Below are 16,036 nucleotides of genomic sequence, written 5' to 3'. Positions count from 1 at the left end.
ATCAGCAAGAACAACCCAGGTTGCTCACCAAAAATGGGCTGACATCTACACTTACATTCTTGCATTTCAAATAAAGATACCAAGAGAATTAAGAAAATCTGATAATAGGAGTAAATTAGCAAGTTGCTTAAAATGTCATGCTCTATCTGAATCACGAAATAAAAAATTTGGGTTCAGTGTCCCTTTGAGGCTCAGGATAGTGCATGTATTTTGCACACTTTTAATTCATAACTACTGCTGACATATAGAGCAGATACGTAAAATGCTCCTGAGCCTACCTCATTATGTTCTCACTGAAAGGAGCTAAGATTCCACACCAAGAGAAAGAGGTCATTTTGATAGCAAAACTCAGTGTTTCTCCATGAAACATTTTGCCAACTGGGTGGCATTATGAAGTAGTTAACTTTAGCTTTATATAAGGGGTCAGCCTGCAGAGGTAAAAAAATGTATTAATATAACCGTGTTGGTTATACAAAACTGAGGAACGGGAAATAAAGGGGTTATCTATCTTTTTAAACAATAGCAATTCTGAAGTAGACTGTCCCTTTAAAGTCTCATTTTTACTTCCATGATCCTTTAAAAGGGACATAGCAAGCAGAACAGATTTCAAATGAAAAACACCTTAAATAATTACCAAAAAAAATAATAGCTACAAATACATATTAGTCATTTTACTCCTCACCACATACAGAAGTATGCAGCCTGCACATAAATGAATGCTGCACATAACATACCTCTCTCGTAATTTTTTAAGCTCAATGTCCCTTTCACATAACAGTTCAGATATGCTGACAAAGTAATTGTGTTCAAGGTTCAAGAGAGTTTCAGAAGCTGGTGAATGAATCAAATCATGATAAATATCAGCAAAATCTTCATCCCAGTTTGGTTCTTCTGGCCGTGCATGCTCTAGCGTGGTCTTAGGAAGAGAACATGGCATTTGATGTAAAAACAATAAGTACAAACTCCAAATCACATACATGATAGCGCAGTAAACCATAAATCTTCCAAAAAATACCAACCAAAGTACTCATTTTACTCTTACACAGTCAGTTAAAAATAAAGACTTTTAATAACTGAAGTACATATAAAAATATCTGATGTACTTACCATTGAGTACAGTGAATAGTAGCTTTCTCACCTCTTTATAAGATTTCATCCATGTGTTGGCCAACTGTTCTACATCCACTGAAGATGACTTTACAGCTTCAAGCGCCTGCTCAGCTTCTCGGTCAAAATCTTTTATGGTTTCTTCCTCCACAAACTGACACAGAGATTTTTTTAAATCTGTTTAAAGAATTAAACTAATTTAATTTCAGATCCTCAAATATTAAATGGAGATGTGAATGATATATTTTATTTATAAATAAAAGTGCTGAAAGGGATTAAATACATAGTTAAAGTCAGCTCCAGAGCAACAATGCAATACTGGGAGCTAACTGAACACATCTGGTGATCCAATGGCAAGAGGCATATGTACGCAGCCACCAATTACTAGCTAGCTACCAGAAGTGCATCGCTGCTCCTGATCCAACCTAGGTAGTGCTTTTCAACAAAGGATACATAAAACAAAGTAAATGTGATAACAAAAAGTAAATTAAAAACATCTCTAAAAAAATTGAATGCTCTTTTCTGAATCATGAAAGTTTAATTTTGACATGTGTCCTTTTAAAGTGAATGTAAAGTTTAATGAATAAATGCCCAGTATCTAAAAAACATAATTTATGCTTACCTGATAAATTTATTTCTCTTGTGGTGTATCAAGTCCACGGATCATCCATTACTTGTGGGATATTCTCCTTCCCAACAGGAAGTTGCAAGAGGATCACCCACAGCAGAGCTGCTATATAGCTCCTCCCCTAACTGCCATATCCAGTGATTCGACCGAAAACAAGCAGAGAAAGGAGAAACCATAGGGTGCAGTGGTGACTGTAGTTTAAAATTAAAAAATACCTGCCTTAAATGACAGGGCGGGCCGTGGACTGGATACACCACAAGAGAAATAAATTTATCAGGTAAACATAAATTATGTTTTCTCTTGTAAGGTGTATCCAGTCCACGGATCATCCATTACTTGTGGGATACCAATACCAAAGCTAAAGTACACGGATGAAGGGAGGGACAAGGCAGGTACTTAAACGGAAGGTACCACTGCCTGTAAAACCTTTCTCCCAAAAATAGCCTCCGAAGAAGCAAAAGTATCAAATTTGTAGAATTTTGAAAAAGTATGAAGCGAAGACCAAGTCGCCGCCTTGCAAATCTGTTCAACAGAAGCCTCATTTTTAAAGGCCCATGTGGAAGCCACAGCTCTAGTAGAATGAGCTGTAATCCTTTCTGGAGGCTGCTGGCCAGCAGTCTCATAGGCTAAGCGGATTATGCTTCTTAGCCAAAAAGAAAGAGAGGTTGCCGAAGCCTTTTGACCTCTCCTCTGTCCAGAGTAGACAACAAACAAAGCAGATGTTTGACGAAAATCTTTAGTAGCTTTGTAAGTAAAACTTTAAAGCACGAACCACGTCCAGATTGTGTAATAGACGTTCCTTCTTTGAAGAAGGATTAGGACACAAAGACGGAACAACAATCTCTTGATTGATATTCTTATTAGATACCACCTTAGGTAAAAACCCAGGTTTGGTACGCAGAACTACCTTATCTGCATGGAAGATCAGATAAGGAGAATCACATTGTAAGGCAGATAACTCGGAAACTCTACGAGCCAAGGAAATAGCTACCAAAAAAAGAACTTTCCAAGATAAAAGTTTGATATCTATGGAATGAAGAGGTTCAAACGGAACCCCCTGAAGAACTTTAAGAACCAAATTTAAGCTCCAAGGTGGAGCAACAGGTTTAAACACAGGCTTGATTCTAACTAAAGCCTGACAAAATGCCTGAACGTCTGGGACATCCGCCAGACGTTTGTGCAAAAGAATAGATAGTGCAGAAATCTGTCCCTTTAAGGAACTAGCTGACAATCCTTTCTCCAATCCTTCTTGGAGAAAAGATAATATCCTGGGAATCCTGACCTTACTCCATGAGTAGCCCTTGGATTCACACCAATAAAGATATTTACGCCATATCTTATGATAGATCTTCCTGGTGACAGGCTTTCGTGCCTGAATTAAGGTATCAATGACTGACTCGGAGAAACCACGCTTTGATAAAATCAAGCGTTCAATCTCCAGGCAGTCAGCCTCAGATAAATTAGATTTGGATGGTTGAAAGGACCTTGAAGTAGAAGGTCCTGTCTCAGCGGCAGAGTCCATGGTGGAAAGGATGACATGTTCACCAGATCTGCATACCAAGTCCTGCGTGGCCACGCAGGCGCTATAAAGATCACCGATGCTCTCTCCTGCTTGATTTTGGCAATCAGACGAGGGAGCAGAGGAAACGGTGGAAACACATAAGCCAGGTTGAAGGACCAAGGCGCTGCTAGAGCATCTATCAGCGTTGCCTTGGGGTCCCAGGACCTGGATCCGTAACAAGGAAGCTTGGCGTTCTGGCGAGACGCCATGAGATCCAGTTCTGGTTTGCCCCAACGATGAATCAATTGTGCAAACACCTCCGGATGGAGTTCCCACTCCCCCGGATGAAAAGTCTGACGACTTAGAAAATCTGCCTTCCAGTTCTCTACACCTGGGATACGGATAGCTGATAGGTGGCAAGAGTGAATCTCTGCCCAGCGAATTATCTTTGAGACTTCTAACATCGCTAGGGAACTCCTTGTTCCCCCTTGATGGTTGATGTAAGCCACAGTCGTGATGTTGTCCGACTGAAATCTGAAGAACCTCAGAGTTGCTAACTGAGGCCAAGCCTGAAGAGCATTGAATATCGCTCTCAGTTCCAGAATATTTATTGGAAGGAGTGACTCCTCCTGAGTCCACGATCCCTGAGCCTTCAGGGAGTTCCAGACTGCACCCCAACCTAGAAGGCTGGCATCTGTCGTTACAATTGTCCAATCTGGCCTGCGAAAGGTCATACCTTTGGACAGATGGACCCGAGATAGCCACCAGAGAAGAGAATCCCTGGTCTCTTGATCCAGATTTAGTAGAGGGGACAAATCTGTGTAATCCCCATTCCACTGACTGAGCATGCAGAGTTGCAGCGGTCTGAGATGTAGGCGTGCAAACGGCACTATGTCCATTGCCGCTACCATTAAGCCGATTACTTCCATGCACTGAGCCACCGAAGGGCGAGGAATGGAATAAAGAACATGGCAGGAATTTAGAAGTTTTGATAACCTGGACTCCGTCAGGTAAATTTTCATTTCTACAGAATCTATCAGAGTCCCTAGGAAGGAAACTCTTGTGAGGGGGGATAGAGAACTCTTTTCCTCATTCACCTTCCACCCATGCGACCTCAGAAATGCCAACACTATGTCCGTATGAGACTTGGCAATTTGGAAGTTTGACGCCTGAATCAGGATCTCGTCTAAATAAGGGGCCACTGCTATGCCCCGCGGCCTTAGGACCGCCAGAAGCGACCCCAGAACCTTCGTAAAAATTCTTGGGGCTGTAGCTAACCCAAAGGGAAGAGCTACAAACTGGTAATGCCTGTCTAGGAAGGCAAACCTGAGAAACCGATGATGATCTTTGTGTATCGGAATGTGAAGATAAGCATCCTTTAAATCCACTGTAGTCATGTATTGACCCTCCTGGATCATAGGTAGGATGGTACGAATAGTCTCCATCTTGAATGATGGAACTCTGAGGAATTTGTTTAAGATCTTTAGATCCAAAATTGGTCTGAAGGTTCCCTCTTTTTTGGGAACCACAAACAGATTTGAGTAAAATCCCTGTCCCTGTTCCTCCTTTGGAACTGGATGGATCACTCCCATAACTAGGAGGTCTTGTACACAGTGTAAGAATGCCTCTCTCTTTATCTGGTTTGCAGATAATTGTGAAAGGTGAAATCTCCCTTTTGGAGGGGAAGCCTTGAAGTCCAGAAGATATCCCTGGGATATAATTTCCAACGCCCAGGGATCCTGGACATCTCTTGCCCACGCCTGGGCGAAGAGCGAAAGTCTGCCCCCTACTAGATCCATTACCGGATAGGAGGCCGTTCCTTCATGCTGTCTTAGAGGCAGCAGCAGGCTTTTTGGCCTGCTTACCTTTGTTCCAGGCCTGGTTAGGTCTCTAGACCGTCTTGGACTGAGCAAAAGTTCCCTCTTGTTTTGCATTAGAGGAAGTTGATGCCGCACTTGCCTTGAAGTTTCGAAAGGCACGAAAATTAGACTGTTTGGCCCTTGATTTGGACCTATCCTGAGGAAGGGCATGACCTTTTCCTCCAGTTATATCAGCAATAATCTCCTTCAAACCAGGCCCGAATAGGGTCTGCCCCTTGAAGTGAATGTTAAGCAGCTTAGCCTTTGAAGTAACGTCAGCTGACCATGATTTAAGCCATAGCGCTCTGCGCGCCTGGATAGCAAAACCAGAATTCTTAGCCGTTAGTTTAGTCAAATGAACAATGGCATCAGTAACAAAAGAATTGGCTAGCTTAAGTGCTCTAAGTTTGTCAAGTATGTCATCCAATGGAGTCGCTACCTGTAAAGCCTCTTCCAGAGACTCAAACCAGAACGCCGCAGCAGCAGTGACAGGAGCAATGCATGCAAGGGGCTGTAGGATAAAACCTTGTTGAATAAACATTTTCTTAAGGTAACCCTCTAACTTTTTATCCATTGGATCTAAGAAAGCACAACTGTCCTCGACAGGGATAGTAGTACGCTTTGCTAGAGTAAACATTTTTCTAAAAATAGGAGGGGGAGAGAACGGCACAACTGGTCTATCCCATTCCTTAGTAATAATTTCTGTAAACCTTTTAGGTATTGGAAAAACATCAGTGCACACCGGCACTGAATAGTATTTATCCAGTCTACACAATTTCTCTGGCACTGCAATTGTATCACAGTCATTCAGAGCAGCTAAAACCTCCCTGAGTAACATGCGGAGGTGTTCAAGCTTAAATTTAAATGTAGAAATATCAGAATCAGGTTGCATCATCTTCCCTGAGTCAGAAACATCACCCACAGAAAGAAGCTCTCCTTCTTCAGCTTCTGCATATTGTGTGGCAGTATCAGACATAGCTCTTAAAGCGTCAGTATACTCTGTATTTCCTCTAACTCCAGAGCTATCTCGCTTTCCTCTAAATTCAGGTAGTCTGGCTAATACCGCTGACAGTGTATTATCCATGACTGCCGCCATGTCTTGTAAAGTAAACGCTATGGGCCCCCTGGATGTACTTGAGCGTGAGTCCCTTGAGCGGGAGTCAAAGGATCTGACACGTGGGGAGAGTTAGTCGGCATAACTTCCCCCTCGTCAGATTCCTCTGGTGATAACTTTTTTAAAGACAGAATATGATCTTTATTGCTTAAAGTGAAATCAGTAAATTTGGTACACATTCTAAGAGGGGGTTCCACCATGGCTATTAAACATAATGAACAAAGAGTTTCCTCTATGTTTGTACAGACTAGCAATGAGACTAGCAAGCTTGGAAAACACTTTAAATCAAGTTAACAAGCAAATATAAGAAACGGTACTGTGCCTTTAAGACAAACAAATTTTGTCAGAATTTGAAAAACAGTGAAAAAAGGCAGTAAATCAAACGAAATTTTTACAGTGTGTATAATAAGCTAACAGAGCATTGCACCCACTTGCAAATGGATGATTAACCCCTTAGTTCAAAAAACAGATAAAAAAAACGATATAAACGTTTTTTAACAGTCACACCAACTGCCACAGCCTTGCTGTGGGCCTACCTTCCCCAACAAACGATTTTGGAAAGCTTAAGAGCCCTTTAGAGATGTCCTATAGCATTCAGGGGACTCCTGGAGGAAGCTGGATGTCTCAGTCTGTAAAAGTTACTGCGCAAAAAAGCGCTAAATTAGGCCCCTCCCACTCATAGTAACACAGTGGAAAGCCTCAGGAAACTGTTTCTAGGCAAATTTAAGCCAGCCATGTGGAAAAAACTAGGCCCCAATAAAGTTTTATCACCAAAGTATATATAAAAACGTTTAAACATGCCAGCAAACGTTTTATATTGTAAATATAAAAGAGTATTACCTCAGAAAGTAAGCATGATACCAGTTGCTATTAAATCACTGTATTCAGGCTTACCTTACATAAATTTGGTATCAGCAGCATTTTCTAGCATTCACATCTTCTAGAAAAAATCTTAACTGCACATACCTCATAGCAGGATAACCTGCACGCCATTCCCCCGCTGAAGTTACCACTCTCTTCAGTCATGTGTGAGAACAGCAATGGATCTTAGTTACAACCTGCTAAGATCATAGAAATCACAGGCAGATTCTTCTATTTTTCTGCCTGGGACAAAATAGTACAACTCCGGTACCATTTAAAAATAACAAACTTTTGATTGAAGCAAGATAACAGCTACATTTCACCACTTTCCTCTTACTACCTCCATGCTTGTTGAGAGTTGCAAGAGAATGACTGGATATGGCAGTTAGGGGAGGAGCTATATAGCAGCTCTGCTGTGGGTGATCCTCTTGCAACTTCCTGTTGGGAAGGAGAATATCCCACAAGTAATGGATGATCCGTGGACTGGATACACCTTACAAGAGAAAAACTTTCATTTATTAAACTTTATATTGAAGTTTCATTTTTAAAATACTTACCTTTCTTTATAGAAAACTAAGCGCTGATCCTCCGCCCACAGCTCCTGCTGTAGTTAGCAAATTGATGATGAATCCGGATTCCTCCAATCATTGCGTGGCCTCACGAGCTGGACGCCAAAGGGGGAACGCAACAATTGGAGGAAGCCAGATTCGTCATCGCTGTGCTAATTACAACAGGAGATGCAGGCAGAGGATCAGCCGGTCTGTTTTAGATACCGGCACTTATTTATGAAACGTTATAATCACTTTAAGGCATATCTTACCCTGGCTAGAAAACATAATTTATGTAAGAACTTACCTGATAAATTAATTTCTTTCATATTGGCAAGAGTCGATGAGCTAGTGACGTATGGGATATACAATCCTACCAGGATTGTATATCCCAATACACCCCTCACCACACCCACAATTCAGTTTAACGAATAGCCAAGTAGTGGGGTGATAAAATAAGGAGTAAAAAAGCATACAAAAAGAGGAACTGAAAATAAAATTGTGCTTTTATACAAAATCATAACCACCAAAAAAAAAGGGTGGGCCTCATGGACTCTTGCCAATATAAAAGAAATTAATTTATCAGGTAAGTTCTTACATAAATTATGTTTTATTTCATGTAATTGGCAAGAGTCCATGAGCTAGTGACGTATGGGATAGAAATACCCAAGATGTGAAAGACCAAAGAAGAGTCACTAGAAAGGGAGGGATAAAATAAAAACAGCCAATTCCGCTGAAAAAATTAATATCCACAAAAAAATAAGTCTCTCATGAATTTCACATAAATTTCAAGAAAAAAACGTAAATCATAAGCAGAAGAATCAAACTGAGACAGCTGCCTGAATAACTTTTCTACCAAAGACTGCTTCAGAAGAAGCAAATAAAGTTTAGTAAATGTACTGTATGCAAAGAAGACCAAGTTGCTGCTTTGCAAATCTGATCAACCGAAGCTTCATTCTTAAAAGCCCAAGAATTGGCGACTGATCTAGTAGAATGAGTTGTAATTCTCTGAGGCGGAGACTGTCCCGCCTCCAAATAAGCCTAGTGAATCAAAAGTTTTAACCAAGATGCCAAATAAATGGCAGATGCTTTCTGACCTTTCCTAGGACCAGAAAAAAACAAGAAATAGACTAGAAGTCTTCCTGATATCTTTAATAGCTTCAACATAATATTTCAAAGCTCTTACAACATCCAAAAAATGTAAAGATCTTTTAAGATTATTTTTAGGATTAGGACACAAGGAAGAAACAACAATTTCCCTACTAATGTTGTTAGAATTCACAACCTTAGAAAGAAATGTAAGCGAAGTCTGCAAAACAGCCTTATCCTGATGGAAAATCAGAAAAGGAGACTCACAAGAGAGAGCAGACAATTCAGAAACTCTTCTAGCTGAAGAGATAGCCAAAAGAAACAACACTTTCCATGAAAGTAGTTTAATATCCAAATAATGCATAGGTATAAAAGGATAAGCCTGCAAAGCCTTCAAAACCAAATTAAGACTCCAAGGAGGAGAGATTGATTTAACAACAGGCTTGATACAAACCAAAGCCTGAACAAAACAGTGAATATCAGGAAGTTTAGCAATCTTTCTATGAAATAAAACAGAAAGAGCAGAGATTTGTCCCTTCAAAGTAAATGCACCTTTAACCAAACCATCCTGAATAAACTGTAACATTATAGGAATTCTAAAAGAATGCCAAGAGAATTTATGAGAAAAACACCATGAAATATAGGTTTTCAAAACCCGATAATAAATCTTTCCTTGAAAAAGACCTACGAGCCTGTAGCATAGTATTAATCACTGAGTCAGAGAAATCTCTATGACTAAGCGTTCAATTTCCATACCTTTAAATTTAGCGATTTGAGATCCTGATGGAAAAACGGCCCTTGAGACAGAAGGCCTGGTCTTAAAGGATGTGGCCAAGGTTGGCAACTGGACATCCAGACAAGAACTGCATACCAAAACCTGTGAGGCCATGCTGGTGCTATCAGAAACACATGCGATTGTTCCATTATGATCTTGGAGATCACCCTTGGAAGAAGAACTAGAGGCAGAAAAATTTAAGCAGGTTGGTAAAACCAAGAAACTGCTAATGCATCCACCATCTCCGCCTGAGGATCCCTGGACCTTGAAAGGTACCTGGGAAGCTTCTTGTTTAGATGGGAAGCCATCAGATCTGTACAATCTGACAAAATACATCTGGATGGAGAGAGCACTCCCCTGGATGTAAAGACTGACGACTGAGATAATCCGCTTCCCAATTGTCTACACCTGGGATATGTATCCGAGATACTTCTTTCATCGCTAAAGGACTGCGAGTCCCCCCCTGATGATTGACATATGCCACAGTTGTGATATTGTCTGTCTGAAAATGAATGAATGATTCTCTCTTTAAATAGAGGCCAAGCCTGAAGAGCCCTGAAAATAGCATGGAGTTCTAAAATATTGATTGATAACCTCGCCTCTTGAGGATTCCAAACTGCTTGTGCTGTCAGACCCCCAGACAGCTCCCCAACCTGTGAGACTTGCATCTGTTAAAATCACAGTCCAGGAAGGACGAACAAAAGAGACCCCTTGAATAATCTGATGATGGTCCAACCACCAGGACAGAGAGAGTTGAATGTTGGGATTTAAGTATATCAATTGTAATATCCAAGTATAATCCCTGCACCGTTGATTCAGCATGCAAAGCTGCAGAGGTCTCATATGAAAACTAGCAAAGGGGATCGCGTCCGAAGCTGCAGTCATGAGACCTAAAACTTCCATGCATATAGCCACTGAAGCGAATGATCGAGATTGAAAGTTTCGACAGGCAGAAACCAATTTCATTTGTCTCTTGTCTGTTAAAGACAGAGTCATGGACATTGAATCTATCTGGAAACCTAAAAAGGTGACCCTTGTCTGAGGAGTCAAGAAACTCTTTGGTAAATTAATCCTCCAACCATGTTTTTGAAAAAACAACACAAGTTGATTTGTGTGAGATTCTGCTAAATGAAAAAATAAGGAAACACCGCAATACCCTGCTCTCTGATTACAGATAGAAGGGCACTGAGAACCTTCAAAAAGATTCTTGGAGCTATTGCTAGGCCAAATGGAAGAGCAACAAATTGGTAATGCTTATCTAGAAAAGAGAATATCAGAAACCGATAGTGGTCTAGATGAATCGGAATGTGAAGATATGCATCCTGTAAGTCTATGGAGGACATGTAATGACCTTGTGGAACAAAATGCAGAATAGTCCTTATAGTCACCATCTTGAAAGTTGGGACCCTTACAAATTGATTCAAAAACTTCAGATCCAGAAGTGGTCTGAAAGAATTTTCCTTCTTCGGGACAATAAATAGATTTGAATAAAAACCCAGACCCTGTTCCAGAAGTGGAACTGGTACAATTACCCCTGAAAGCTCTAGATCTGAAACACACTTCAGAAAGGTCTGAGCTTTCACAGGATTTGTTGGAACGTGAGAGAGAAAAAAGCTTCTCACAAGAGGTCTTATTCTGAAACCTATTTGATACCCCTGAGAGACAATATTCTGAATCCAATGATTCTGAATGGAACCTGCCCAAATGTCTTGAAATAATTTAAACCTGCCCCCCCACCAGCAGAACTGGATTGAGGGCCGCACCTTCATGCAGTCTTGGGGGCTGGCTTTGGTTTCTTATATGGCTTGGATTTATTCCAACTGGAAGATGGCTTCCAATTGGAACCAGAGTCCTTAGGGGAAGGAGTGGTTTTCTGTTCTCTAATCTGACGAAAGGAACGAAACCGATTAGAAGCTTTAGATTTACCCTTAGACATTTTATCTTGGGGCAAAAAAACTCCCTTCTCCCCAGTAACAGTGGAAATAATCAAATCCAACTGGGAATCAAACAAATTATTACCCTGGAATGATAGAAATAGTAACCTAGATTTAGATACCATGTCAGCATTCCATGATTTGAGCCATAAAGCTCTTCTAGCTAAAATAGTCAAAGACATAGATTTAACATAAATCTTGATGATATCAAAAATATGCAAATCAGAATCTTTTTCCCGATGTGCTAAGCTATCCAACCAAAAAGTTGATGCAACCGCAACATCAGCCATAGAAATGGCAGGTCTGAGAATACAGCCAGAATGTAAATAAGCTTTACTTAGATAAGATTCAATTTTCTTATCTAAAGGATCCTTAAAAGAAGTACTATCTTCCATAGGAATAGTAGTATGCTTAGCAAGAGTAGAAATAGCCCCATCAGCCTTAGGACTTTTTCCCAAAATTCTAACAGCCACTGGCAAAGGATATAACTTTTTAAACCTTGAAGTCGTCACAAAAGTAACACGCTTAGACCATTCCTTAGCAATCACATCAGAAATAGCATCAGGAACAGGAAAAACTCAGGAGTAGTCACAGGAGGTTTATAGACATAATTTAAACGTTTACTGGATTTATTATCAAGAGGTCCAGACTCCTCAATATCCAAAGTTATCAACACTTCTTTTAACAAAGAACGAATATACTCAATCTTAAAAAGATAAGTTGATTTATCAGTGTCAATGTCTGAAGTAGGATCTTCTGAATCAGAGAGATCCTCATCAGAGGTGGAAATATTAGTATGTTGTCGGTCATTACAAATTTCATCAGAATTATGAGAAGTTTTAAAAGACCTTTTACGTCTATTTGAAGGTGGTATAGCATTCATAGCCATCTGTATCGCATAAGCAATATCATTTTTCATATCAACAGGGATATCATGTACTTTAGATGATGAAGGAACAACAGATACTGTACTAGCACTAATAGAAACCTTTTCTGCATGTAAAGGCTTATCATGACAACTGTTACATACTACAGCTGGAGATATAATCTCTACTAGTTTACAACAGATACACTTAGCTTTGGTAGAACTGTGTTCAGGCAGCAGGGTTCCTACAGCAGCTTCTGAGACAGGATCAGATTGAGACATCTTGTAAAATGTAAAAGAAAAAATAACATTTAAACAAAAATAGACACCTGATGAAGGGGCGGGACTCAGAAACACGTAGTGAGTATATTGTTTGAGTTGTCTGGCCAGACCAGTAGGTTGTGACTTGCTGTTAACATTTGCTCATTTTTATTGACATATATTTTTATTTTGTATGTATTTGTTTTTATTGTGATACATTATAACATCATATCTAGTTCCTTTGCACTGTATTGATACATCATAATTTTGCAAGTAGGCATTGATGTATTAGGATACAATTCACTTGCAACACATTCTCAAGTGTTTGTACTGCTAATACAGCTGTGATTAATCACTCTGTGTAGAGGTTGCAACTATGTTTGCATTGTTTGCACATTGTGTTTCATATATTTAAATAAACATTAGTATTGAAACTACCAGGTTGTTTTGCACAATTATTTGTTAGCGCTCTTACCATTGGTTACTTACAACAGATACACTTAGCTTTGGTAGAACTGTGTTCTGGCAGCATGGTTCCTACAACAGCTTCTGAGACAGGATCAGATTGAGACATCTTGTAAAATGTAAAAGAAAAAATAACATTTAAACAAAAATATATTATTTCCACATATAGCAGTTTCAGGAATGGGGAAAAATGCAAATGCTAAAATTGACAAAAAAACAAATAGAATAGCCATCTGAGCATAAAGAAGGCAAGGAGCATATAGGAAGTGAGATAAAATGAAAAAAAAATTGCGTCAAACAATCCGGCGTCAACTAAGACGCAGGAAATGACGAACTTGCGCCATTAAGGACGCACATTTGCGACCAAAAAATTCTTGCGCCAACAATGACGCAATAAATAACAGCATTTTGCGCCCTTGCAAGCCTAATTTGTCCGCAAGTTTTCAAAGAAAAAACAAGTCAAATTGGAAAAAGACTATACCCCAGGTAAGACAAACTTCCTAAAACATGATTCCCATAACGAAACTGCCAGATTGCAAAGGGAAATACACATAGACCTGACTCACGGCAAAAATAAGTAAAATACATATATTTAAAACTTTATATTAATACATAAAGTGCCAAACCATAGCTGAGAGTGTCTTAAATAATGATACATACTTACCGAAAGACACCCATCCATATATAGCAGACAGCCAAACAAGTACTGAAAACTATCAGCAGAGGTAATGGTATATAAAAGTATATCGTCGATCTGAAAAGGGAGGTAGGAGATGAATCCCTACGGCCGATAACAGAGAACCCTTGAAAAGATTTCCCACGAGGGAAACCATAAAATCAATAAGCGATACTCTCTGCACATCCCTCTGACAAACACTGTACTCTGAGAGGAATTGGTCTTCAGAATTCTTAGAAGCGCTTATCATAGAAGAAATCATAAAAATCAAGCACAAACTTACTTCATCACATCCATAGGAGGCAAAGTTTGTAAAACTAAATTGTGGGTGTGGTGAAGGGTGTATTTATAGGCATTTTGAGGTTTGGGAAACTTTGCCCCTCCTGGTAAGGATTGTATATTCCATACGTCACTAGCTCATGGACTCTTGCCAATTACATGAAAGAAATTTTTTTTTTTTATCTGTGACGTTTGCATTTAGACTGTCCCCTCTTGCATCCTTTTATTCTGAAGCTTTGATCCGTATACTTGATTTGATTTTTTTGCCTAGAACAGTTTATTTTTGCATAGAAAGACATACATTTAGATCAGGGCATCACTTCTATATCCAATTCACAGTGGTTTAGGAACTTAAAGGGTCAGAAAACTTTGAGTAATTATATTACATCTTTAGTTTACTAAATCTATAATTAACAACTTTAGAGTAATACATCATTTCAAATATTAATTCTTATATTCTTTTTTCCTTTATTTTACAAACCCCAAACATGCCGCGCTCTCTCAGTAGCAGACAGCCCCTGTCCATAGTCACAGAAATTACTGAAAGATATTGACCAATCAGAGCGGTTTTACTAATTAGCTCTACGAATATTGATATCGGCAAAGCGCGATCCCGTTCCTATGCTCAATAGGTTTCTAACATACACAGATGTCAATTTGTAAGGAAGCGTGTGTTATACAATTAGCCCCTACATTGCCCATTAGTAAACTGACAGTGCAGCACTCCAGTCAGCTCATAGCGCATAATATAGTAGTTATCAGACATGTAATATATGGCAATGCTGAAAGTTTGTGTAGAATTTTTTATTTCACATTTCAATAAATGGAGAACATAAATTTAAAGCACTGTGTAAGAGTATAAATCTGCATTATATGCTCTTATGCTTACGGGGATTTAATTAAATTACGTTATACAGGTCATGCAGGATGTACGTAAGGCTATTGCGCTAAACTGCAGTCTCTCACAAGCTACTGTTCGTTATGAAGTGACTACCATTCTGCGGTGTATTGATAAAGCTAAGAAATACTCCTCCTACTGAAATCTTAGCCAGAGAAGATAATTATGGGATTAAAATGGAGGTGCACACTTCCGAGGGCTATATGTAGAGCCATCCGTGAATGGCTTTGCATAATTAGCAAAACGGAGGGAGTGCAATTGAAGAAAAATTTAAGAAAAAACAGTTTTTTGAACATTCAATAATAAAAAAATAACATGCAATTACGAAATATAAAGTTTAGATCTGTTCTTTTGAAAGATCTAATTTTATTCTGAAGGTTTACTGTCCCTTTAAAAGAACACGCCTATTTAGCAGACATACAGATACGCTAATCTTGCCAAATGATCTTCCCATCTGTTTTATTTAAAATAATACACAAACTGATTCAATAGTACTTACTGTACATCTGCTGTTACAACAGCAATGTATTCACTTTTTTGGAGCAGTGCCTTTCACAGTTTTTTTTTACATACACACACTTTAACATCCATCACTTCATCTAACAACCAGCAATTAAAGTGTTAAACATTTTTTGCAATGCATGAATATGTGGCAGATTCCTAATTATCTAGGGTTGTTGCTTAGAGTCAGGTGTTTTGACAGCTGTCTGTTTCCTCCAAGATCATGTGAGTACAAAGCCACGCTAACAATCTGCTATGCGACTTCTTCAGAAGGTTCTTGACCTGGCAGCAAACCATCCAGGAAACTTGTTTGTAGAGTTCAATGCAAAAACACACACTAAATACATCAAATGTTCTATAATCATTTTGCTTTTCAGAATCCTTTATATATACTGTACATACAGTATCTCACAAAAGTGAGTACACCCCTCACATTTTTGTAAATATTTTATAATATCTTTTCATGTGACAACACTGAAGAAATGACACTTTGCTACAATGTAAAGTTAGTGAGTGTACAGCCTGTATAATAGTGTAAATTTGCTGTCCCCTCAAAATAATGCAACACACAGCCATTAATATCTAAACCATTGGCAACAAAAGTGAGTACACCCCTAAGTGTAAATGTCCAAATTGTGCCCAATTAGCCATTTTCTCTCCCCGGTGTCATGTGAC

General features: G+C 39.2%; 1 protein-coding gene across 1 annotated transcript in view; it reads right to left on the bottom strand.

Moving 5' to 3' along the window:
- The window catches only part of C6H12orf4 (chromosome 6 C12orf4 homolog), a 279,225-nt gene that overhangs the window by 240,169 nt on the left and 23,020 nt on the right, over positions 1–16,036 (bottom strand). Inside the window, exons 3-4 of the mRNA XM_053718742.1 lie at positions 1,139–1,284; positions 735–916 (exon numbers count right to left, since the gene is read on the bottom strand). Of these exons, the coding sequence (XP_053574717.1) occupies positions 735–916; positions 1,139–1,284 (328 nt within the window). The remainder of the gene's footprint in view (positions 1–734; positions 917–1,138; positions 1,285–16,036) is intronic.

The sequence above is a fragment of the Bombina bombina genome, chromosome 6 (assembly GCF_027579735.1).
Source record: "Bombina bombina isolate aBomBom1 chromosome 6, aBomBom1.pri, whole genome shotgun sequence".
Classification (NCBI taxonomy): Eukaryota; Metazoa; Chordata; class Amphibia; order Anura; family Bombinatoridae; genus Bombina; species Bombina bombina.
The sequence above is the reverse complement of the archived record's forward strand: the minus strand, read 5'-3'. Positions and strand labels throughout refer to the sequence as shown.